At 33.9% G+C, this 27,567-nt stretch overlaps 2 protein-coding genes across 8 annotated transcripts in view; both read right to left on the reverse strand.

Moving 5' to 3' along the window:
- Positions 1 to 27,567, reverse strand: part of LOC141394771 (uncharacterized) — a 238,480-nt gene that overhangs the window by 43,667 nt on the left and 167,246 nt on the right. The gene's annotated exons all lie outside the window — the stretch shown is intronic.
- Positions 21,157 to 27,567, reverse strand: part of LOC141394770 (uncharacterized) — a 38,723-nt gene continuing 32,312 nt past the window's right edge. Inside the window, exons 2-6 of the mRNA XM_073969647.1 lie at positions 25,903 to 26,221; positions 25,481 to 25,843; positions 25,242 to 25,423; positions 22,192 to 22,429; positions 21,157 to 22,138 (exon numbers count right to left, since the gene is read on the reverse strand). Coding sequence (XP_073825748.1) covers positions 21,545 to 22,138; positions 22,192 to 22,429; positions 25,242 to 25,423; positions 25,481 to 25,648 — 1,182 coding nt within the window. The 5' untranslated portion in view covers positions 25,649 to 25,843; positions 25,903 to 26,221 and the 3' untranslated portion in view covers positions 21,157 to 21,544. The remainder of the gene's footprint in view (positions 22,139 to 22,191; positions 22,430 to 25,241; positions 25,424 to 25,480; positions 25,844 to 25,902; positions 26,222 to 27,567) is intronic.

Genomic DNA, 27,567 nt, shown 5'->3' on the forward strand with positions numbered 1-27,567 from the left:
CTCCACTTCAATCCACGTTTATTAGAAGAGATATTTTGAAGATTTAGAGTATTTTGAAAATCTTCTCAAAATTCGGAATTTGTGGCATGAAAGGTTAGAAAACTTCTTTACAGAAAATTGTACTTAATGTGCACGGGTATGTCAACCGTTTATAACGGAAAAATTTTTGAAGGCATTTTTATTTAGGACTTTTTAATATCAGGGGGCAAATACTTTCTAGTTAACAAAATTGTCGCATTGGACCACGTTTTCAAATTTACATGCCAAAGCGGTCAGAACAAAAAACATTTTTTGAAAAGATACTTCACGTTTGACTACTTAATTTCAGTACATTATTTTTAAACTCCTTGGCGTTAACATCAAATCAATGGAACAATATTCAGTACAATTTTTCAAACTCAGAACTTTGTCTCAAATTTTAGAGCGATCTTCATAACAAATATTTTTCCATTTCGTATTTTTTGTACAAATAGGGTATTTCCAAATTATATAATCCCAGTTTGTTCCTACACCCAACACCAAATTTAGTACCTTAACTATTTAAAATGGTTTTGGTACGTTTTAAAAATTACTTCCTTATATTCAACATATATCCTAACCCCAATTCACTTTTCCAGTTTTACCAGTTCCCCTGAAACCCATTTGGGGACTATTTAGTAGTTTTTGTATAAATAAGTACGAATTTTCAAAACCTCCTCCCTACCTCCACTCTAAACACCAATTGCTAATCTAATACCGAATTTCAAAATCCAGTTCTAACCTTTACAAAATCACAAATTGTACAAAATTCTATACCATATAGCAAATACCAAAAGGTACCAAAAGTTACCAAATTTTGTACCATTTAGCACTTTTCGTACACGATTTTCCAAAATGTACTTTCATATCTCAGCTCTATCCGTACACCTAAACCCACTTTATAGCCAATGTAGTTCCATTTAGCACTTTTCTATAAGTACGAATTTCCAAAACTACCTCAATCCTACAATCCAACAATAATCTGTTCACGCAAATACAAATTATAGCGAATTTCGTACCATTTAGTACTACTTCGTGCACATTAGTACGATTTCCCAAAGCTACCTCCATATCTCAATTCTATATTCCAACAGTAATCTTAATTCCAAATTTCAGGATTTCAGCTCTTCATTTAGGACTTTTCTTTTATTCATTTAGGACCTTTCTTTTTTACTCTCCATCAGTGACCTTCATTCCAAATTTCAAGATTCCAGCTCTATTCGTTCACCCAAATCTAAATTGTACTAAATTTAGTACCATTTAGTACTTTTCGTATTTACAAAAACCTTTCATTGTTACTCTTCATCAGTGACTCTCATTCCTAATGTCTGTATTCCAGCTCAATCCGTTCACCCAAATCAAAATTGTACTAAATTTAGTACCATTTAGTACTTTGCGTACCCTTGTAATTCGAATTTCCAAAAACCTTCCTTTTTTACTCTCCATCAGTGACCTTCATTCCAAATTTCAGGATTCCAGCTCTATTCGTTCACCCAAACCCAAATTGTACTAAATTTAGTACCATTTATTACTTTTCGTATATTATAGTTCGAATTTCAAAAACCTTTCATTTTTACTCTTCATCAGTGATCCTCATTCCAAATTTCAGGATTCCAGCTCTATCCGTTCACCCAAATCCGAAGTGTACTAAATTTAATACCATTTAGTACTTTTCGTGCACTTATGGTTCGAATTTCTAAAAACCTTTCTTTGCTACTCTCCATCAGTGACCCTCATTACAAATTTCAGGATTCCAGCTCAATCCGTTCACCCAAATCCAAACTGTACTAAATTTAGTACCATTTAGAACTTTCCGTGCACTTATAGTTGAAGTTTCCAAAAACCTTTTTTGTTAATCTCCACCAGTGACCCTAATTTCAAATTTCAGGATTCTAGTGCCATCCGCTCACCCAAATCCAAATTGTACTAAATTTAGTACCATTTAGTACTTTTCGCATCCTTATAGTTCGAATTTACAAAAACCTTTCATTGTTACTCTTCATCAGTGACCCTCATTCCAAATGTCTGCATTCCAGATCAATCCGTTCACCCAAATCAAAATTGTACTAAATTTAGTACCATTTAATACTTTTCGTACCCTTACAGTTCGAATTTCCAAAAACATTTCATTGCTACTTTTCATCAGTGACCCTCATTCCAAATGCCTGTATTCCAGCTCTGTCCGTTCACCCAAATCCAAATTGTACTAAATTTAGTACCATTTCGTACCCTTATAGTTCGAATTTACAAAAACCTTTCATTGTTACTCTTCATCAGTGACCCTCATTCCAAATGTCTGTATTCCAGCTCAATCCGTTCACCCAAATCAAAATTGTACTAAATTTAGTACCATTTAGTACTTTTCGTACCCTTACGGTTCGAATTTCCAAAAACCTTTCATTGTTACTCTTCATCAGTTACCTTTATTCCAAATGCCTGTATCTAGTTCTATCCGTTCACCCAAATCCGAATTGTACTAAATTTAGTACCATTTAGTACTTTTCGTGCACTTATGGTTCGAATTTCTAAAATCCTTTATTTGCTACTGTCCTCATTACAAATTTCAGGATTCCAGCTCAATCCGTTCACCCAAATCCAAATTGTACTAAATTTAGTACCATTTAGTACTTTTCGTACCCTTGTAATTCGAATTTACAAAAACCTTTCTTTTTTACTCTCTATCAGTGACCTTCACTCCAAACGTCTGTATTCCAGCTCAATCCGTTCACCCAAATCAAAATTGTACTAAATTTAGTACCATTTAGTACTTTTCGTACCCTTACGGTTCGAATTTCCAAAAACCTTTCATTGTTACTCTTCATCAGTTACCCTTATTCCAAATGCCTGTATTCCAGTTCTATCCGTTCACCCAAATCCGAATTGTACTAAATTTAGTACCATTTAGTACTTTTCGTGCACTTATGGTTCGAATTTCTAAAATCCTTTATTTGCTACTCTCCTCATTACAAATTTCAGGATTCCAGCTCAATCCGTTCACCCAAATCCAAATTGTACTAAATTTAGTACCATTTAGTACTTTTCGTACCCTTGTAATTCGAATTTCCAAAAACCTTTCTTTTTTACTCTCTATCAGTGACCCTCATTCCAAATGTCTGTATTCCAGCTCAATCCGTTCACCCAAATCAAAATTGTACTAAATTTAGTACCATTTAGTACCATTTAGTACTTTTCGTACCCTTACGGTTCGAATTTCCAAAAACCTTTCATTGTTACTCTTCATCAGTTACCCTTATTCCAAATGCCTGTATTCCAGTTCTATCCGTTCACCCAAATCCGAATTGTACTAAATTTAGTACCATTTAGTACTTTTCGTGCACTTATGGTTCGAATTTCTAAAATCCTTTATTTGCTACTGTCCTCATTACAAATTCCAGGATTCCTGCTCTATTCGTTCACCCAAATCCGAGTTGTACTAAATTTAGTACCATTTAGTACTTTTCGTACCCTTATAGTTCGAATTTACAAAAACCTTTCATTGTGACTCTTCATCAGTGACCCTCATTCCGATTGTCATTATTCCAGCTCAAGCCGTTCACCCAAATCAAAATTGTACTAAATTTAGTACCATTTAGTACATTTCGTACCCTTGTAGTTGGAATTTCCAAAAACCCTTTGGTACATCTTTCTAGCTCTCCATCAGTTACACTCATTCCAAATTTCAGAATTCTAGCTTTTACCGTTTGCCTAATACAAAGGGTACCATATTTAGTACCTTTTAGTACTTTTCGTACACTTCTAGGTCGAATTTCCAAAAACCCAGCCTTATCTCACCCCTACACACCAACAGCAACCTACATCCAAAATTTCAACTTTCTAGCTTCAGCGGTTTCGTCTTGGCGCTGATGAATCAGTCAGTCAATCAGTCACTCACCTCACTACTCTTTTATATATATAGATATTGTCAAGAAACAAGTAGGCAGGGAATTTTTGTAAAGTGAAAGCTTTTATTCACATCTTAATATTTTACTTCCGCTGCTGAAATTTAATTTGTTATAATACTTGCTGTTAGCTGTTGCCTTGTCTAATTTGGCTTGCAGTTTCTGCGGTACAGGATGAAAATCGTTGAAGTATTTTTTTTCCTTTAGCGTAAAACTGCTTTGATGTTGTAATTCGAGTGTCTGTATTTCTTTCTAAAATAATTAAAAATTAAGAAAAGTATGTCTCAAATATAGTAAAGGATGTGGGTAGCAGATTTAGCACGGTGCTCTTGAAACAATTTTAAATGGAAGGTACTTACACCTCGGAAGTTTTTGCGGATTCTGAAACTACAATGTTTATAGATGAGAAAAATCAAAAAACAAAAAAAAAATCGCCGGAGCGCTTTTTAAATAAATCGCGATTTAAATTGACATTTTTAGGGGTTGTTAAGGTTTTCACGATTTTGCTTAGAAATCGCATGTCCTACCAAAATGGGATTAAAGAAAATGTTGTAGCTATGAAAATTCTCTACAAGATTGACCTGTATGGTATTCTCGTCGGTTTTACCGTTTTTGAGATATAGAAGTTCAAATTGGGACAATTCAAATTCAATTCAATTATGTATCGCCTCCTTATAAATTAATGTCATGGCTGCAAATTCCCAACTTAAATTTATATATCTCAAAAATGTTACAACTTAGGATAAGTTACTTAAGCCAGTCTTGTAGAGAATTTTGACAGCTTTAAGCTTTTCTCAGGTCCCATATCGATAAGACTTGCCGTATTCAAGCAAAATCGCGAAACCCTAACAAAAAAACCTAAAAATGTAAACTGAGCTTCTTTATCTCAAAAATGGTACAGGCTGGGAACAAATAATTAACGTCAATCCTCTAGAGAATTTTCACAGCTACAACATTTTCTTTAGCTCCATTTCGATTGGACTTGCGGTTTCCAAGCAAAATCGTGAAAACCTAAAAAATACCTAAAAATGTGAATTTTGACCGCGATTTATTTTAAAATCCCTACAGCGATTTTTTCTTGTTTTTGGATTTTTGTCAATTATGAACACTGCTGTTTCAGAATTCACAAAAACTTTCCCTGTGTAAGCGGTTTTCATCAAAAGTTAGTTAAGGCGCACCCTTCATGACATTGTTTTATAAGGTGACGATACAGTCAATGCATTGTCCCTATTTGAGCTTTTATATCTCAATAACGGTAAAACCTACGAAATTATCACAAAGGTCAATCTTGTAGAGAATTTTCATAGTTACAACATTTTTATAGTCCCATTTTGAAAGGACTCGTTGTTTCTAAGCAAAATCGTGAAAACCTAAACAACCCCTAAAAATGTCAACTTAAATCGCGATTTATTTAAAAAGCGCTCCGGCGATTTTTTTGTTTTTTGATTTTTCTCATCTATGAACATTGTAGTTTCAGAATCCGCAAAAACTTCCAAGGTGTAAGCACCTTTCATTTAAAATTGTTTCAAGAGCACCGTGTTAGTAGTTCTTTTGATTTCTATAGGTACAATAGTATGTTTAAGAGGGTGGTGATGGAAATAAGTGTCATTGAAGAAAATTACATATAAGTAGTAGTACGGCTACGGATATCAAGCAATGGAATTTACTATTGCAAAACTCTATTATATCTAGGTCGGCAGTTTATTTGAATTACACTGTGCAACACTGAAAATGCAAACAACCTCTAGTATGCATTTTTATAAGTTCAAACTTTGGCTGGGTTTTGTCAGATCCAGTTCGGATTTTATGTTTTTATATTTTTGTATTTATCGGACCTTTATCTCAGAAACGAATGGGAAATTTGCCAGTTTATTCTAATACTTGGGATTTCACTGCAATGTGAAACAACGTGACAAAGGTATTTTACGACAATGGAATATTCTGAAAAGTAGTGTGTTACATGCCAGCGAATATTTTACCCATTTTTTATGCTCAATCTACACTCTAAATTTTTTTCCAAAAATTACAGTGTTAATCATTGTGATTTTTTAAGAGGTGAGTAATAATCACCAAATAATCGTGTAATTTGGAGAAAAATAAAAAATAAGGGTGGTTTTAAGCATGAAGTAGTGCAAAAACTGCAACTAAGATAAAAAATGCGTAAAAGGAAACACAAACTGTAGTAATTTCTCACTTTTACAACAAAAAATGTTTAAAATTCAACAAAAACAACAACGAGAAAAAATCACGTGCTGAAGCTCAGTTGTTTGTGGTTCTTTGCATTGTGTAGACGGCATTCTATTTGTTTGTGAAATATTTTACTTTGTTAAATAAAATAAATAACAACAAGCAAGAAAGTATCAGTCAGCTGAGCCGACAGATATATACCCTCAGCCACGTACCCGAAGAAAAAAAGTTAACACAATACTTCTGTAGGTTTTTTAGCTGTTGGGAAAATTTTCCAGGATGGAAAGGGCCACAAAAAACGACATGTTGCAACAAAATTCAGAATGATCCAAGACGAGTGCATTTTTCCAAACTTTGGGTAGGGTGTACCCATAGGAGTGATCCGATGTAGTACATATTCGGACCTAATACAAATCTGTAGGAAATATTTTTTTTTCTTTTTTAGTCTATGGATATTTTCCGTACAGACTATATAATTAAATATGTTGTACTTAATTTTCTGAATTTAAATATATTACAATTTTACTTTTCAATTTACAAAGTTTGAGCTAAATCGATTTCTCTCATAAAGGGTTATTGTACACATTAGCCAGTTTAGGTGGTGCCGGTAGGATTTTCTGGACCTTTTTGGGTCATTATCTCAGGAAGTATGGACTTCCCACGAAAAAAAATTACAACGTCGTAACAGGGGGTGCAACCTGCTGCGAGTGAAACCTGCTGCGTCACAAATTAATAAGATCAGAGAGGAGTTGTTAAACTATACTTTTCCCAAATTTTGTATGGGAGGTACTCAAATGAGTGGACCGATATAGTCCATATTAGAACTCGATCTATGCCTGAAAGTAATATTACCACTAGCAAAGTTTGGCTCAATTCGGTTAATCCCTCCTAGAGTTATCATGCCCACAATCTTGGCGAAAAATGTTGAACCTTTGTGGGGGAGGTACCGGAAGGAGTGGACCAATATGGTCTATATTCGAATTTAAACTAAGTTTGGACAAAATATTGAAAGACCCAAAATTTTAACCAAATATGTTGATCCGTTCGAGAGTTATCGTGGACTCCAACTACGACACATGGTATTATATGGGTTGTTTGCAGTTTTCGTGCTGATTTCTGAGGATATATGGACTTGCTCCTGAAAAAAATTATATCGTCGTAATGGGGGTAGTGAATACAAGTGGCTGCAACAAAAATCAAAGCGATTCGAGAGCAGGCCTTAAACTGCACTTAAGCAAAATTTTGTGTGGGAGGTACCAGAAAGAGTGAACCAATAGGGCCCATATTGGAACCTCATCTATGTCTGGTAGAAATGTCACGATGTGCAAAGTATGGACTAATTCGGTTACTCCCTTCAAGAGTTATCGTGCTGACAAATTTTCCGAACATTTTTGAACTTTTGTGGGGGAGGTACCTGAAGGAGTGGACCGATATGGCCCATCTTGGAACTTAAATCAAATCTGGACAAAATATTTCGATACCCAAAATTTGAACCGAATCGATTAATCCGTTCGAGAGTTATCGTGCGCACCAGCCAGCCAGAGAGACAGACAGACAGACAGACGGACGGACATTGCTAGATCGACTCAAAATTGTCTGAAACGGATATCGTACAAACATACTTTGGGTCTAAAACCATTATTTCGATGAGGCACATTTTTGGCCGTATCAAAGTGTAAATACCCTCTTTAGCCTAAACGCTGAGGGTATAAAAATGTATGTTTGCAATATATGTAAGAAAGTGCTTGAAAATATTGATGAATATAATTTGCATTTGTGTACGCTTAAAAAGAAAAGAACGGTGTATTTCATTGTTTGTTTCCAAAATGCAAGAAAGACACAATGCTTTTTAAAAAATATAAGGTACTATTTTGAACTATGCATTTGTAAACTATAACATGTAACTAATGAGCTTCATTTTATTTTGTTTGTTTTAGTTCGGCACCACAATAGATGAGGTTAAGCGGGAAAACGTAACGGCCACTCCATGGGCTTCTATAATTTGTAAGTTATTGCCATATATGTATATGTAAAAGATAGTAAACATATTTAATTTTAACAATTGCAGATACTTCATCTGCTGAGGAGGAGAGTAACAGAGAATCTACTGCATACATTTGGTTAGAAGGGGAAATGACATACATAGAACCAAATTGTGACACAATTACTTTAATCTTGCATATACTGTGTTATTATTATATGAGCGGCATTTTTTTAATTTTATCCAGTGCAAGTTAGAGGCAAAAAGAAAAATATAAATAATATGAAACGAATAATAACTCTGATAAAAAACTTGATGAAATGAATTAACTTAATGTTCTAATAAATTTTATTCTTATTCTACCAATTTTTTTTCTAATTTCTAAGCTAATAACTAATTTGTTTTCTTGGATTCACATTCGCAATGAAATATGTTAATTTTTTAGGAAAATAAAATACTTTTCGTTCTCCTTTCAACAAAAATACATTTTCATTGGATAAATTAATAAATTACGCACAAATTTGTTTAATTTCTATTGCATTTACAACCAAAATTCTTGTGTAAAATCACAACGAATTGTTGTTTAAAATCGCAACTCAAATGTGTGCAATTTTAAGCACATTCTGACTAAAAATCTTACAACAACAAACACGTTGAAAATTACGCAAATTTGTGCGGCATCCCGTTGCCTATGATTACACTGTGCAACACTGGAAATGCAAACAACTTCTAATGGGCATTTTCTGAAAGTACATATTGAGACTACAAACACCTTAATTGGGTTTTGTGTTCTTAGATCGGGTTTAGATTTTATGGCCTCATCTAAAACGACCTAAAATGAGCCTTTTTTCCAATGATCGGACCTTTTTCTCCGAAGCTAATAAGAATTTTGCTTTGCAGTCTTCAGCAATATTGTAGCCCTAAAGTAGTAGAACTTATGTGTCAAACAGATGAACTAGGAAAAGCTGCATCTAGCGCATCAAACTCGTTAAAATATAGAAAAGTTTACATAATTTCTGAAATTCTGGTCAGTAACAACTAAACCGTTGGAATTTGAAACTTGTAGCCATTCTAAAAATGTTCCAAATAATATGACCATCAATTCTTCAGAACATTCCGAAACTCTAAAATTGTAATTTCACGTTGTTTAAGGGGTATTTCATAACATACCTTTTACAAAACTTATTTAAAACATTGTTCATACAGGCTGTTTATTCTCATGTTGGGGATTTCAATTAATTACCCAGCAAAATTTTATGGAAGTGGTTCCATGAGATGCCATGATTTCACTGGATTTTTTGCATTGGTTCAAATGAAGTCATGAAAGATCCGATCTATTCATCAGCATTTGAACCCATTCAAAGGAAGTCGTGATAGATCCGATCTTTTCATCAGCATTTGAACCCATTCCATCGATCCAATAGAGATGAATTTTGTGCTTTTATTTATACACATGTCTATATTTTTCTTTTACTTATCTAAGATTTATTAAAGCTATGTAAGATTTATTACGCTAGGAAGTCCCAATCATTGAGCAAAAAATAGAGTCGGACTGCAACCTTTGGTATTATAAAATTTTCCTTGTCTGCTCTAGAGAGCCCTGCTCTACAAGTCGATTGGTAGATCCCTATATTTCCAATATGTTCGTAAAATAAAATTCACGAAATCTGTACTGGTGGTGGGAACTGAAAAACATTTTGTAAGATGAATCAATCAATCAGTTGCGGAGGAATGAAACTATATTGCGAGTAGCGGCGGTGCTTAAACTGCAACAGCTGGACGGCCGAATGTCAAGTATCTCAATAAAGTTCTCAACTTGTCGCTAGCCACATACATCGTTCCCGAAGTCTGGAAAATATACTAGCTACTGAAGCCTAGAAAGTGTGCCAGCAAAGGTAAATCGTGCAGACCAATTTCGCTTTAGTCGCCCGTAACAAAGACCCCAGCATCAGAAATAACTGTCTAGTTGCCGATCAATAACATGAGATCCGCAAGCAGCACAAAAACTGCGCTACACGCCATCTCTACTCATATTAGTTGAGGGCCAAATCAAAGTAAGCCGTGCGATAGAACAGTGATAGTAGTGATAGTAACCCTTTGAGATTGTCAAGCACTCCACGCTGTTTGAGTTGATCGAGCAGACTACGCTCCGGCCAAGTTTGAAACTTTGGATAATAAATTATATGTTTGGACGCCTGTCGTGCGTAGAATTTAGGATCAAGATGTCCGAGACCCGTAGAGTGAAACTTGGAGTTGTCCGAGGTGATATTGCAGGAACTGTCTAACCTATAACGTATGCGGATGATTGTACGATCTTGGTGTCAGGTGCCTTCCCTGATGAAATTTGTGAATGGCTGAACTCAGTTTTGTCTGATCTTACCACCCTTTTCCACTCGAGGAATATACAAATATCAGCCAATAAATCTACGGCCACTTTGTTCACCACCTAGGCGGCAGAGTTGAGAACAATAGAGTTGAATGTCATGGTCGCTGGGAGCAGAACCAGGATCAACAAGCCTATCAAGCAGGTTTAAGAAGTATTCACATGAATGCAGTCGCAGATCCAATAAACAACTGTCTATCGTCTGCATGCGGTCCTTGGAGAATGTCGACCATTTATCTCAGCTGAGGAGCGTCAGCTGTCAGGACAAAGCAGAGTACTTTTGGCTCAATACGCTCGGGATGGTACTGCAGTTTAAATCTACTAACAAACTTCAATATGTAGCCACATTCATTAAGCAGAAAAATGAACATATAAACTACTGTTACAACAACAAACTGCAATTATAATTAAGTTATAGTTATTTCATAAATAGCTTTGAATAAATAAAAAAACCATGAAAATCATATTTCAATACAGCATTTTCCGAACAAGACGTGAAAAATTCATGCCAAAAGGTTGGTGAAAATGACATGCCAAAGATTAGCGAAAATGCTCTTCTAGGGAATTAATTAAGATGCCATGCCAAAGAATTGTTGAAGTGCCATTCCACCGAGTTAGTGGAGATGACATGCTTAGGATCTGAAAATGAATTGCATCTTTTGGGGGTCACGCTCTTGTAAAAAGAATGAGTGAAGATGCTGAAAAAATGACATTCCATTTCACTTGCACCCATTCTTGAATTGCATCTTTGGCATCGAACATTTTGCTGGGTATTGAAATATTTACCAAATTGTTGTTGAAAAGTTTGCTATAAACAAGGCGATAGAGGCATTTTACAAAAATATAATGTTCTGAAGAGTTGTGTATTACATTCCAGAGAATATTTTCCCAAAAGGCAACATTAAGAATAATTTAACATTTTGGGAGATACGCTGCGAAATATACACAAATTATAGAATTTTTAGATATATTATAAAATTTGAGGCAATAAATGCAGTTTTTCGAGTTCACTATTCCTCCAAATATTTTCTTCTTGCTCTTATCTACAAGTTTGCTGCAGATGTCAAAACAAGATTCGTATTGGTTTCAGAGATACAGCCCCGATTTGTTTTAAAAATTCGATATTTAACCATGTTTAGATGGGGCCATAAAAACCGAACCCGATCTAAGAAAACAAAACCCAAATATGGTTTTTGCCTATTGGTCCTCTACTTGCATAAAATTCTGGACAGAAGTTGTTTGCACGCGATTGGCTAAAAAATGTTGCACAGTGTTACCATTGCGATTTTCAACAAAAATAATTTAGAGTGTAGGTAGGCCGAGTTCCTTTACTTCAGTGACATTGTCGTCATCTTCGCTACTACCGAATACCAAAAGGCATGTAAAATAACTCTTACCATAACCTAATCACACAAACTATATGTGCTACCAGAGAATCTGATATTTACAAGAGAATGTACCTGCACAAAAGTAAAAAAATATTGTTTCATTTGGCTCCCATTTCTCTTATTTTTCTGCTGACAAAACGTTTTTCTTCTCCTGTGGGCTACTAATTTCAGAGTAACTTATGTTGTTGTACCATGGATTCCTTGATAAATATTATCAGAATGTAATTTCATTAAGCAAATATAAGAATAAAGGTAGTGATCCGAGTAGAAGTTTGCTCCTCGAATCCTCGAATCAATATACCTCGTTAAGACCCACTCAGAGAATACTGTTCTGAGAATTAATTGGCTGCGAGCGACACGGGAGGTGGGTGGGGGGGGGGGGGATAAAACACGAAGACCATAATCTCCTCCACTGAATATTCTGAAAAGATTGGGGATTCTGAAAGAAGTCATACGGCAGCACAAGGACAGAAAATGGGCAACGCTGTTTGAATCGGCATAAAAGGCGCTTTCAACAACTTAAAAACAATACATATTTCTAATAAAGTTAAATACGTGATAATAATCCCTGATAAGAAATACAAATAGAATGACAGGAAAGGGCCAACAAAGCTCACAGATGTTGGTCAACCTCTATCTCAAAATTGGAATTCAATTTAGGATCACACTGGTTAACCTAGTCCTATCGGAATGGGGCAAAAAAATTGTATAGCTGTGAAAATTCTCTACAAGATTGGCTTGCGTATCTCGAAAATCGTGAAAATATAAAAAGCCCTTAACCCTTTCGGCCCCGAACTTTTTTCCTCGCATCAGTAGTTACTTTAACCATATAGAATTAAAGTATAAGTCAAAACTAAGACATAACATAAATTGGTGGGCGTTACCCCACCTATTTCGGAAGATACAGTACATTTTATCTAAAATTTATTTGCTCATTATTTTGTGCAATTATGTAAATATAAATGTTATAATCGTATAGAAGTATACCTCTGACCTTACTTTTGAAGAATCAAAACTAAAGTTTAACATAAAGCTCATACATTTTGATTTAGAAACGATTTAAATAATTTGGACTGTACACATCGATTTTTCCATTCTTAGGACTACAATTAGCCAAAGCAATGTGTTCTTTGAGGAAAAAATTCCGTTAGTTTTAAATAAAACGACGTTAAAATCGAAGTTGCTTATAAGCAACGTTGGGGCCGAAAGGGTTAAGTAGCGATTAATCTAAAAAGCGCTCCGGCGACTTTTATGTTTTTTGAGTTTTCTCATCTATGAACATTGTAGTTTCAGAATCCACAAAAACTTCCCAGGTGTAAGCACCTTCTACTTAAAATTGCTTCAAGAGCAACGTGTATAGGATTATTGAAAAATATTTTCAATAACATTCGAAATATGTTATCTTAGATGAATACGATTTCATAGTCGCTCGATATGGATTCAATGTAAAGTTTTAGGTTTTTAATTTATTTTTACTCCTTTCTATTTGCTTTTAATTACCCTTCCCTTACGAGATTATAAAATAGTTTCACATATTGAATATTTGAAGTCCTTAAAATCAGTTTTCTTTTCCCTTTCTAAAACCTGCCGAATTAAAATACACACTTGTGTTGAAGCAAATATATCCATAACTATTCTATCTCCTTTCTTAGTTAACGTCTTTATCTTAATTGAATCTTAAGGTATTTATAATCTCTTTGCCTATAAAATAATGAAACTGTAATTATAAGAAAGTAGAAATAAATGAAAACTTTACAGGTATGTCTGTTTCTTTTAAACTCCAACAAATTGACACACTATCCAAACTGCCAATTTATGCTAAAATTGTGTAAACTTTTAACTTCCACCACTTAATACCCTACGGTTCATTCAATTTATTTTTAATATATAGGCATAAAAAATACTGTCCAAAAGCTTTGTCCTATCCTGTCTGTCACAAAGCATTGTGATTATTATGGAAATATGAAGCTGATGAAGAAAAACAAGACGACGTAGAAAATAATGAATATGACATGGCTGTGTTGTTTACCTTTTTGTGGCATTTGTCCGTCGTACAATTTATATATATTGTTCGTGTTGTGATTTCTTGGTCTCCTCCACTTAGCACACCTTCCGCTATTCACTATAATGTTATACACTGAAAACAAATACATAACGTCGGTGTCATGCTTAAGTGTTCCATACGCCATTTTTGACATTTTGAGATAAAGGTACCTTATAAGGTTTTGGACCATGCTCTTTCAGATTTTTTGGTCGGTTTTTCTCTATCTCTTATAGTTTCTGAGATATTCAGATGCCAGAATGTTCCATATCCGCTTTGTGACCCAAAATATCTTGTCGTTTTGTTCCATATCCATCCTTTGAACTTTTTAGTTCCATATCCATGTCGTTTGGCGTATGGAACAAAAAGGGACAAAAACGAATTGTTCCGCACCAAAAATGATGGCGTTTGGAACAAAAAATTGCCAATTTTTGCCAAGTTACGAATAATGTGGCGTATGGAACAAATTGTTTTAAAGGACTTGGTTTAAAAACTGAAGAATAATAGTTTCTAAATCCAAATATTTTTGAATATTGTATTGTTATATGAAAACGAATACGTTTAAACAAAAATCGTTTAAACAAAAAATCCATAGTTTAAAGACAAAATTTTGATGTAAGTCCACAAAAATATACGCAAAAACGTTCATTCGACTTGATGCTAGTGTGACACCGACTAAAAAAATGGTATTATAAGAAAAACGCGTTTAAATTTTTAATGTTACCTTAGAAATGCAAAATATCAATCCGTTTTGTCCGATTTTACCACAAAAAATAGTGGTAAGTGGAGGCAATCCCTTAAATAAATGTTAAGGAAACCTATAATAATGGTCCTTATTGTATTTATATGAGAAAAATAAATGTTTCATTTAACGTCCTGATTTTTCAACTCCACAGTAGCACTTCATATAAGGGAGGTGGAACACGATTGATAAAAAGTGTTTTGGTTGAAATGTGACAAAACGTGTTCCATGTGACACAAACTGCCAAAAACATGAAAAAAAGATTCCATGGAACAATTCAGTAACTTTTTGCAATTATAAAAATTGGCCATAACTTCTAGACTATCACAGATATCTGACTAAAATAAACTACTGATATATTCCATGAGTTTAGTTAAGTAGAACTGAGCTCTTAAAATATTGGATTATTGCACCATTTTTATCCTGTATGACCTTAAACATTAACTTGAGTTTTTCTCGAATCAGGCAAATGGCGTATGGAACACTTAAGCATGACACCGACGATAAACATTCATTGATGTTTACATTTTTATGGAAAACTTTTGCAACTTGTTTAGGCTTAATGTTTATTTTAGCTACATCACTTGTTAGTTGTTGGCAAAATATTGTTACTTATGGTTGAATGAAACACATTCGAACATGAAATCCTCCGTAGAGCTCCATTATTTGTATGTCAATATCTGTTGAACATTTTGATGGATTTGGAGAAAAAGCCCCAAGTAAGTTAGGGTTTAAAAGTAAAGGCGGCATGTTTCGTCCCAGTACGCCGCACGTATATTTGAATATGGATTTGTTGGATCAGCATTTAATTTTAACAATATTTGGGATCACAATTTGAAATTAAAATTAAGTTTTAAAATTTGTACTAGAAATATTAATAAGTATTTCTAGTACAAATTTTTAAAATTTAATTATAATTTCAAATATTGATATGTCCAAAAAACAAGTATGTTCCCGTGAGTTATTAATGTAAATGGAAGCATTTTTAAGTAAAATATCCCAGAGCACGTATTAATGGAAATAATTCCTAAAACACATTCTTGTGATAACAGTAATACTTTGGTACCATGAAATCAGTTGATTCCACTAACTAATAATCTTAAATTCTTACAAACAAGTTTTATATAATGCTTAAATTGATTTTACTACTACCTACCCTATTTAACTGACCGTTATTAGAAAAGTGGCTTTGCATCTCCCACATAATGTGAATGAGTATGAATACATTTGCAGACCGAATTAGATGTAATTAAGCATATAGGAATCCTGTGGTTCACGTTTTGGAATAGCATCATATATCGGTACCGCCCGTTTTCAGGTATTTTGAAGTTTTTGTCTAGTTTTTATTTGCTGAAATTTGGGTCCTAGCGTCCAAAAAACTTCTCCAGCGCAAATTGTGAACATTAAAGTTTTATCTTTTCATCTAAGTTGACTGTAATTTGACAGTTATGGTTCCGAGTGATTCGAAAACGCTTGCCCCAAAAATTGTGGACATAGGGCTACGAAATAACGGTACCTATCGATTTCAAGTATCGTTAAGTTTTCCGACCAAGTTAGATATTACTTGGTACTTGAGATTTTCAGTGATCAATAATATTCTCCACCTAAAAATGTAGACATAGAATAAGCCCACATAAAACCGCAACGGTCGAGTTCAGGTATTTTGAACTTTAAATATATATTTTCGGCCCAAATTCGCTGTAATAAGTAATTACGGTTCTCAGCTATTAGAAAACTTCCTAATTATTTAATTTTTGTCCATAATATTTCATAATGGAACGGGTAGGCCAGGCCGATCAACAAAATTCTCCACTTCTTTATTATACCTCCACCATATTATGGAGGGTATAATTAAATTTGTCATCCCATTTATATCACATCGAAATATCCATCGGAGACCCTATAAAGTATATACATTCTTGATCAGGGTACAATTCTAAGTCGATATAACCATGTCCGCCTGTTGAAATCAAGATACAGCTCGCAATTTTTAAAATAGAGCTTTGTGCTGTACCAAGAAGTTTCTATTACTCTTTGGGTGTTTGGTATGGCAAACGGGATATATCGGTCCAAGTTATAATATAGCCCCAATAGAACGGTACCTCCCGATTTTCGGTGTTTTAAAATTTGGTATTTAATCTTCGTTGGGCTTTTAAAACTTTCTACTTGAAATTTGTAGGTATAGGTCCACGCCTTCGTATAGCCCCCATAAAACGTTACCTCCCGATTTTCGGTATTTTAAAGGTTGTGGCTTCAATATTTCACGGATATGGCTGAAATTCGGTACTTAGTAATCGTTAGGGGTATTAAATTTTCCGCCTGAAATTTGTCGGCATAGGTGCACGCCTTCATATAGCCCCCATAGAACGGTACCACCCGATTTTCGGTATTTGGAAGGTTTTAGCCTCACTATCACACCGAGATGGCTGAAATTAGGAACTTAGACTTCGTTGGGAGTATAAAAGTATTCCCCTGAAATTTGTCGGTATATGTTCACGTCTTCATATATCCCCCATAGAACGGTACCTCTCTATTTTCGGTATATTGAAGGTTATGGCCTCCATATTCTACCGAAATGGTTGAAATTTGATATTTAGCCTTCGATGGGCGTATTAATCTTTCCACCTGAAATTTGTAGGTATAGGTCTATGCCTCGTATAGCTTCTATAGAACGTGACCTCCCGATTTTTGGTATTTCGAAGGTTTTAGCTTCAATTTCCACCGAAATGGCTGAAATTTGGTACTTAGTAATCGTTGGGGTATAAAACTTTCAATCAGAAATTGATCAGTACAGGTCCACTCCTTCATATAGCCGTCATAGAATGTTAACTCCCTATTCCCGGTATTTTGAAGGTTTTGTTCTCAATATTCCACCGAAGTGACTGAAATTTGGTATCTAGTCTTCTTTGTGGGTATAAAATGTTTCCCTCTTAATTTGTTGGTTTAGGTCCGCCTTCATATAGCCCCCATAGAATGGCACATTTCGATTCGCTGTATTTTGAAGGTTATGGCCTCAATATTCCACCACAGAACGGTACCTCCCGTTTTTCGTAATTCTGAAGGTTGGGAAGTCAATATCCCATCGAAATGACTGAAATGAAGTTTTTAGTCATCCATGGGGTTATAAAATATTCCAGAAGAGAATTATCAGTATAGGTCCACCCACGTCTTACTATATCCCCTATTGAAACGTACCTCTTAATTTTCGGTATTTTGAAATTTGGTATTAAGTTTTTATACCCTACACCACTATGTGGGGAGGGTATTATAAGTTGGTTTTGGCCAAAAAGTTTGTAACGCATCGAAATAATGGTCGTAGACCCATACTTATATATTCCAAAATGAATGTCTCGACGAGCTGAGTCGATCTGGCTATGTGTGTCCGTCCGTCCATCTGTCCGTCTGTCCATATAAACCTTGTAATCACGCTACAGGTCGCTGTTTTGATCGGAGGGGAAGAAGTCTATTGATTCTGGTGATGGTCGGATAATATTTAGGGGTCGGAATGGGCAAAACACTTATGTGAATAAAAATACAACGTGTTTTTAGGGGTCGGAATGAGCAAAAACTTTATTTGGACAAAAAGTCAACATTTTATTCCAAAGCAAATATCTCAGCGTCTATAAGGGGTATACAAAAAGCAAAACCTGGCAATGAAAGAAATATCACCTTTACAACGATGTAACGTAGGTTGTCGTAGGTTGTCAAACAACGAAGATATCGTAAAAGTCGCTAATAGAACCCAACTTTTAATTTTTGCGATTTTAATAATAATGACGGATATCACACCTTTGGGTGGTGACCTTCTAAAAGCAAAGCCTGACTAAGAAAGTAGAAAATCCCATCTTTAAAATTATGCAAAGTAGGTTGGCGTAGGTAGTCAAATAATAGAGATATCGAAATAGTCGTTAATGCTTCCCTTTTTTCCACTTTTTCTGCAATTAAACTACAGGTCGGAATTTTGATCGGATCATCACGAAATTTTCTCACAGAGGTAGAAGCCTATTGATGTTGGTGATGTCGATATAAAATTAAATATTAATTATTTTGGTTCAGTTCGCCTTAAGTCATTTGGTATCTGCATAAAAGAAATGTTTTCGAGTGAAAAGACTATGCACAGAGGTAGTGGTGTAGGGTATCACATAGTCGGTCCCGTACCGACTATAGCCTTTTCTCACTTGTAACTTATACACATTTTTCTAAACATATAAGTTTAATTATTTACAATAGGCTTGATGTTGTCGGAGACTCGAAATCACGACCAACGTTGTTTAAACTCTCGTCGTAACGTCATTGCAAGGGATTGGTGAAAATGACAGGCCAAAGCATTGGTGGAAATGACAGTCCAAAGCATTGGTGAAAATGACATGTCAAAGCATTGGTGTAAGTGACATGCTTTGGATCCAAAAATGAATAGCATCTTTGGGGTCCATGCTCATATAAAATTCATCGATGAAGATGCTAAAAATATGACATGACAGATCACTTGCACCCATGATTGAATGCCATCATTGGCATCGAACATTTTGCTGGGTATCATTGCGATTCTCAACAAAAATAATTTAAAGTGTAGGTGGGCCGAGTTCCTTTACTTCAGTGGCATTGTCGTCATCATCGCTACTACCGGATACCAAAAGGCATGGAAAATAACTCTTTCTCCTGACAATTTTTTTTCTCCTGTGAGCTACTAATTTCAGAGTAACTTATGTTGTTGTACCATTGGTAGTACCATGGATTCCTTGATAAATATTATCAGAATGTAATTTCATTAAGAAGTTTGCTCCTCGAATCAATCGTACGTATACCTCGTTAAGACCCACTTAGAGAATACTGTCCTGAGAATTAATTGGATGTGAGCCACACGGGAGGGAGGGGGGGTTGATAAAACACGAAGAGCATAATCTCCTCCACTGAATATTCTGAAAAGATTGGGGATTCTGAATGAAGTCATACGCCAGCACAAGGACAGAAAATGGGCAACGCTGTTTGAATCGGCATAAAAGGCGCTTTCAACAACGTCAAAACAATAAATATTTCTAATAAAGTTAAATACGTGATAATAATCCCTGATAAGAAATACAAATAGAATGACAGGAAAGGGCCAACAAAGCTGACAGATGTTGGTCAACCCCTATCTCAAAATTGGAATTCAATTTAGAATGACACACTGATTAACCTAGTCCTAGGATGACACACTGGTTAACCTAGTCCTATCGGAATGTTATAGCTGTGAAAATTCTCTACAAGATTGGCTTGCGTATCTCGAAAATCGTGAAAATATAAAAAGCCCTTAAGTCGCGATTAATCTAAAAAGCGCTCCGGCGACTTTTTTGTTTTTTTTGATTTTTCTCATCTATGAACATTGTAGTTTCAGAATCCACAAAAACTTCCCAGGTGTAAGCACCTTCTACTTAAAATTGCTTCAAGAGCAACGTGTATAGGGTTATTGTAAAATATTTTCAATAACATTCGAAATATGTTATCTTAGATGAATACGATTTCATAGTCGCTCGATATGGATTCAATGTAATGTTTTAGGTTTTTAATTTATTTTTACTCCTTTCTATTTGCTTTTATTTACCCTTTCCTTACGAGATTATAAAATAGTTTCACATATTGAATATTTGAAGTCCTTAAAATCCGTTTTCTTTTCCCTTTCTAAAAACTGCCGAATTAAAATACACACTTGTGTTGAAGCAAATATATCCATAGCTATTCTATCTCCTTTCTTAGTTAACGTCTTTATCTTAATTGAATCTTATAATCTCTTGCCTATAAAATAATGAAACTGTAATTATAAGAAAGTAGAAATAAATGAAAACTTTACAGGTATGTCTGTTTCTTTTAAACTCCAACAAATTGACAAACCATCCAAACTGCCAATTTATGCTAAAATTGTGTAAACTTTTAACTTTCACCACTTAATACCCTACGGTTTATTCAATTTATTTTTAATATATAGGCATAAAAAATCACAAGCATTGTGATTATTATGGAAATATGAAGCTGATGAAGAAAAACAAGAAAATAATGAATATGACAGTTTTGTCCATCTTTTTGTGGCCTTTGTCCGTCGTTTAGGTCAAATATATATTGTTCGTGTTGTGATTTCTTGGTCTCCTCCACTTAGCACACCTTCCGCTATTCACTATAATGTTATACACTGAAAACAAATACATAAACATTCATTGATGTTTACATTTTTATGGAAAACTTTTGCAACTTGTTTAGGCTTAATGTTTATTTTAGGCGTACAGAAATAAGGCCCCAGGAAATAACACCCCAAACTTAAAATGAAAATAGGCCCCAAACAGGTATATGGAAAACAACAACAAAACTTTTGGGGTCTAATTTCGTCTTTTTGGGACCTTTTTTCATTCAACTGTTGGGGCTAAATTGTCTTCACAACAAATAAATCAAAAAATTGAAAATCAAATTGGGGTCTAAATAATATTGGGGCCTAATTGAGTTTTTCATTAGGGCCTAAATATATTTTAGTGTTTAACAGAAACAAGAATTTGGGGTGCATTTTCTAAAGTTTTTATTAAGATATGAACAAAAAATGGGGTGCAATTTCGAAAACTTTATTTAAAAAAACGAAAAAATAAAGGAATCAAAATAACAATAATTTTCAGTAATAATAAGCAAAATAAAGACTTATTTCATAGAATTCAAAAAATTATATGATAAGTAATCAAATATAAACTGTGTCTTTTTACGTGATAATTGGTAATAATTATTACTAATGTTGCAGATTTTGACAGTTGTGTAAAGGAAAAGCTGATGAAAAAAATGTTTCAGCAACATTAAGTAAGTAAAAAGATACACCTATTAACAATGTTTAGTTTATATAATTTTAGTATAAATTGCATTGTACAAATAATTTATGTTATATAATACATATATTAATATATTTGTAACGTTTCTTGAACAACGGCGCGACAGTAGGGACAGTTAAATGTGTCGGAATTATTTTCCAGGGCAACTGCCTGCAGTTTCAAATGGCATTCAACACACACTACCAAATGTCTACATGGTAGTAAAACAATTTTAGGCATTTTGTCGTAGCACACCACACATATGCGTACATTGGACTCCTCTTTTTGCTCAACCTCATCTTCATCTTTTTTGTCTTCATCGGCTTCGTCGTATACCTCATTTTCCATTGGGAGCATATTTGTGCATATAGCGTTTTCTTCAAACACCATCCTATTTAAAAATGCTAAGGCATTTATTTTTCCTTTTTCGAGGAGATTAGCCGCTTCGGCAATACGCGCTTCTTTTGTGCTTCTCCTTCTCCTTTTTACAGAGGATCCTCCACTTTCCGCAAGTATTTCAAAATGCCTGCTTTTAAAAAATTCTTCCTTCCGAAGGGAGCCAACAAATTTGAAAAAATTTCCACTCTTGGCAATTAGCTTTCCAAGGAACCCATTATAGGCTTCCACAGAAGACGTTGTTCTGGTGCATTGATTATACACGCTTATGTTTTCAGGTCCAATCTGTAAAAAAACAAAATTAATGGGGTTTAGGATAACGTTAGTTAAATTTATACCTTTTGCAACCAGTGTTTTTCATAATATTTCAGAAATGAACTTAGCTTGCATTCACCATCCATTAAAAGCAATTTGTTTTTTATTTCTTGGAATGCACTACATATTAACACAGGAGGCAATAAAGGCAGTGCTAATAGTTTGTGATATTCCACAGTCATTGGTTTAGACTTCTTAATACAATTATATAGTAATCTTTTGCTCATGACATTGCGCCTTACCGCTTGACAAAAGTGAAACCTATTGATAAAAATGTTTTAAAATTAAAACTAAAATTTGAAAAACGTTATAAAATAAGGGTTTGAAAAGCAGATGAAGAAGACCAAATCAGTTCAAATAATACTAATAATAGAAATACTAATAACACATATATATATTTATTACAAATCATATACAAAATGCTTGTTAATTTTCCTAGTTCTAATTAGAAAAAATTAAGAGTAGCTGAAGAAAAATATATTTAAAAAAATCGCGCGATTTTTTAAATATATTTTTCTTCAGCTACTCTCCATTTCTTTCTAATTCTGTTTGACTTGAATTGGAGAGAAAAAATATATTAAAAAAATCGCGGGATTTTTTGGAGACTTGACTTGATTTGGAGATTTGGAGAGAAAAAATATATTAAAAAAATCGCGCGATTTTTTAAATATATTTTTTCTCTCCAAATCAGTTCAAACAGAATTAGAAAAAAATTGAGAGTAGCTGAAGAAAAATATATTAAAAAATCGCGCGATTTTTATACCCTATACCACAATGTGGAAAAGGGTATTATAAGTTTGTTTTGGTAAAAATTCATGTAACACCGCGAAATATTCGTCGGAGACCCCCAATGTGGTATACCAATCTTCATATCTCGACGAGATAAAGCGATTTTGAGATGTGTGTCCGTCCGTCCGTCCGTCCGTCCGTCTGTCCATTATAAATTGTAAACACGCTCCAGGCCGCAATTATGGACCGATCATCACGAAATTTTGTATGGAGGTCGGGTTCAGATCAGAATAGATCCCTATTCTTATTGGTGATGATCGTGAAATATTTAGCGGGTGAAATGGACCAAAAACATAATATTTATCCAATTTTCTAGCGGCTCTGTAGGTCTCAATAATAGTCCGATCAACGCGTAATTTTAAATAAGGTAAGAGTATATCACAAAGGAGAAGCTTGCAATTTGAGATGGCGATAGGATAATATTTAGAGGGTTAAATGGACCAAAACTTTTGTGTGAAAATTGTGAAAAATTTCAATATACAGCTTATATCTTAATTCCTGGAAGTGACATTCCGGACAAGTGAGATATACTTGAAAGTGGAACGCTTGACCTTTCAATTGATGCCAATTATGTTGGTGTGCATGATCAGATAACAGAGTTGCAGCCTAATATATTCCGTTATTTGTTTGTAGTGTAATAATAAACTCGCTAGAAGTCGCAATTATACATCAATAGTCACGAAATTTTGCACCGGGTAAGAGTATAGGTCGAACAAGATGCCTTCAATTTTGAATGATGATCTGATATTCTTTAGCGGGTGAAATGGAAAATTACTTTTGTAAGAAATATAAAAATTTTATTTTTGGTCGATATTTTAATTCCTTGAGGACATATATATTTCGCAAAGTAGCCTACATATGGAAAAAAACTACTGACCTATCCTCTGATGTAAATTGCAATAAAGTGTTTGCTAGATAACGGGCCTACTGCCTAATATATAATGGGTTCTGTGTAGAAAACCACATTTTTATCCCATGCTACATATTGTCTCTCCAAAAGTGTATGTAACAACACGAAATATTCGTCCTAGACCCCATATTTGGTATGCCAAAATTCATATCTTGACGAGATAAAGCGATTTAGCGATGTGTGTTCGTCCATTAAAAATTGTAAACAAGCTTTAGGCCGCAATTATTGACTGATTGTAACGAATTTTTTAAGGAGGTTTGTTTTTGGCGGGAATAGAAATGATGAGTTTTTGGTGATGATCGTGAAATATTCAGGGGATGAAATGGAGCAAAAACAAAATTTTAACCAATTCTGTAACGGCTCTGTAGGTCAAAATAATAACCCGCAAAATTTTGAACAAAGTTTGAGTTTATGATGAAGAAGAAGCGTACAAACCAACGTCAAGATCAGATAATACTTAGCGGGTTAAATGGACTGAAACTTTTGTGTGAAGTTGGTAAAAATTTCAATAACGTAGCGGTTAAACAACGGAAGTAGTAGTACTACATAAGTGGGTTTCATTACATTTTAGTTTGTGTGAACTAAATTTTCCTTTCCTGCTACAAAAATGTCTTTGTCATGCTAGATAACTTTTTGGTTTTGGTCATAAGTATTATAGATTACATCTCTGATATTTGATAATTAAATTTTCACAATCATTGAAAATAAGTTCCGTGGAGAGCGATTGTCCAGGGATAGTGGTATAGGGTATCCCATGGTCGGCTCCGTCCGACTATAGACTTTTCTTACTTGTTTTAATATATTTTTCTCTCCAAATCTCCAAATCAAGTCAAACAAAATTAGAAAGAAATGGAGAGTAGCTGAAGAAAAATATATTTAAAACATAATTTAAAAAATCTAACAGAATTAGAAAGAAATGGAGAGTAGCTGAAGAAAAATATATTTAAAAAATCGCGCGATTTTTTAATATATTTTCCTTCAGCTACTCTCAATTTTTTTCTAATTCTGTTTGAACTGATTTGGAGAGAAATAATATATTTAAAAAATCGCGCGATTTTTTTAATATATTTTTTCTCTCCAAATCTCCAAATCAAGTCAAACAGAATTAGAAAGAAATGGAGAGTAGCTGAAGAAAAATATATTTAAAAAATCGCGCGATTTTTAAATCGTAGCTGAAGAAAAATATATTAAAAAATCGCGCGATTTTTTAAATATATTTTTCTTCAGCTACTCTCCATTTTCCCCTAAAATCGCGCGATTTTTCAATACGTTTTCCCTCCAAATCAATTCAAACACAAATAGAAAAATAAAAAAGCATTTCGCACGTGCTTGTGATAGAAATAAAATCAAAAACAAGTAAATATTTACACTTACCAGCAGCCAATTAATTTAACACCTTCAAAAACTGTTGAAATAGAATGCCGTAAGGCTGGTTCATAATCCGAAATAAAGGTTTCCGGTTGCAAATCGAAAACATTATTTGTAATGTAATCAAATAAGTGAATATATGCAGCTTTACTTTTTTTGTCCATGAGTATAAAAAATATTGGAATTATCTATAAATACATAATAGTAAGAACTATAAATTTATCATTAAAAATGCTAGTACTCACGTCATCGAAGTATTGTATATATATAACTAATGTCTGCTTGAAACAACCTTGAGGTACAATCGAAAATGTTGCATCAACGAGGTATGTGCGTCCAAATGGAATGTTCTCCTTAATAATGTCGATTGATTTTCTTGAAGAAAATATGCAGTAGTTAAAGTCTGCTTCCATTATGCAAGCTGTAAAGAAATGTCTTGGGTTTGTATGGTCTTTGGTCAGACCGAAATTTTTCCACACATTTTCATCATGAATGCTTCAACTATTTGTTGGGGAGTTTTTGGAGCCGGCACAAAATTTTTGCTAACGATGTGATGCAAATTTCTTTGTATTTTGTTAAAATTTATATTTTGTGATTCTTGCTGAAAACTATAAAAATATATATGTATAAAGAAATTGAGTTTTTAAATTGGTACAGAAATACTCACTTATCACAATGTTTTTGAAAAACATCACGAACGGTACTTGATACTGACGATCCACTTCCCAAAGATTTTGCGATTCCTACACAATCGTCTTTAATTTTATTTAAAATTTTAATTTTTTATATTCCTCTTCTAAATTTGGGTGGTTGTGATCAATATAATGCTTTGCCCTTTCACATTTCCCATCAGGTAGTAAATTAACACGAGATTTGCATTTTTTATTGTAGCACACATATTTAATTACACAATTATATTTAGATTTCTTTTTATACAGCATTTTTTCATCCGGAATATACAATAGGCTTGCGTTGATTTTTTTTTCCTGTAATAATTTCACACTGCATTTCCAATCACTTTCGAAATAATTCTTACAATTTAATTAACACTGCTTGTTTCAAGCGACAAACTTCAAATGAACTACCTGATCAAGTATGATTTGAACAATGGTACAGTGAACAGTCTATCAATACGATGTTGCGAAAGTTATTCTGAATTGTGCGTATCGTTTTTATGCACGTTGACCATTATCACATTCATAGACGCCTGCTTGTAGTATTTTAATGTAAGTACACTTCAAAAGAAGAGCTTGTTTCCAGGTGGCTTTAACATGTTACAATCATAAAAAGTACAGTCATCAATTAGTTAAATATTACAAACTATTGAATGAATATCTTTAAAAATCTTTTTTGAAATTACACCCCAAATTTAGGGCTTCATTTACACCCCAAATTTAAGTGAAAAAATATTTTGGGGGCGTAAATGCATACTTTGGGGCCTAATTGCATTTTCGTTGTTTGGGGTGATAATGCATTTTGCAAATGCACCCCATTTTCAAAAATGCATTTTGGCCCCAATGAAATTTTGGGGCATAATCGAAATATTTTTTTGGGGCCAAATTTCCTAGTTTGGGGCCTTTTTGTATTGGGGTAATTTTTCAAATTGTAAAAACACCCCAAAAATTGGGGCCCATTTTCATTCCCATTTGGGGCGATATTTCTTGGGGCCTTATTTCTGTACGCCTTTATTTTAGCTACATCACTTGTTAGTTGTTGGCAAAATATTGTTACTTATGGTTGAATGAAACGCATTCGAACATGAAATCCTCCGTAGAGCTCCATTATTTGTATGTCAATATCTGTTCAACATTTTGATGGATTTGGAGAAAAAGCCCCATGTAAGTTAGGGTTTAAAAGTAAAGACGGCATGTTTCGTCCCAGTACGCCGCACGTATATTTGAATATGGATTTGTTGGATCGGCATTTAATTTTAACAAATGAACATGTTTTTCGGCTGAAATCATACTGGACATACCAATATTTGGGATCACAATTTGAAATTAAAATTAAGTTTTAAAAATTTGTACTAGAAATATTAATAAGTATTTCTAGTACAAATTTTTAAAATTTAATTTTAATTTCAAATATTGATATGTCCAAAAAACAAGTATGTTCCCGTGAGTTATTAATGTAAATGGAAGCATTTTTAAGTAAAATATCCCAGAGCACGTATTAATGGAAATAATTCCTAAAACACATTCTTTGTGATAACAGTAATACTTTGGTACCATGAAATCAGTTGATTCCACTAACTAATAATCTTAAATTCTTACAAAAAAGTTTTAGATAATGCTTAAATTGATTTTACTACTACCTACCCTATTTAACTGAC

The sequence above is a fragment of the Musca autumnalis genome, unplaced genomic scaffold (assembly GCF_047663935.1).
Source record: "Musca autumnalis isolate F117 unplaced genomic scaffold, ASM4766393v1 scaffold_2, whole genome shotgun sequence".
NCBI classification, from domain to species: Eukaryota; Metazoa; Arthropoda; class Insecta; order Diptera; family Muscidae; genus Musca; species Musca autumnalis.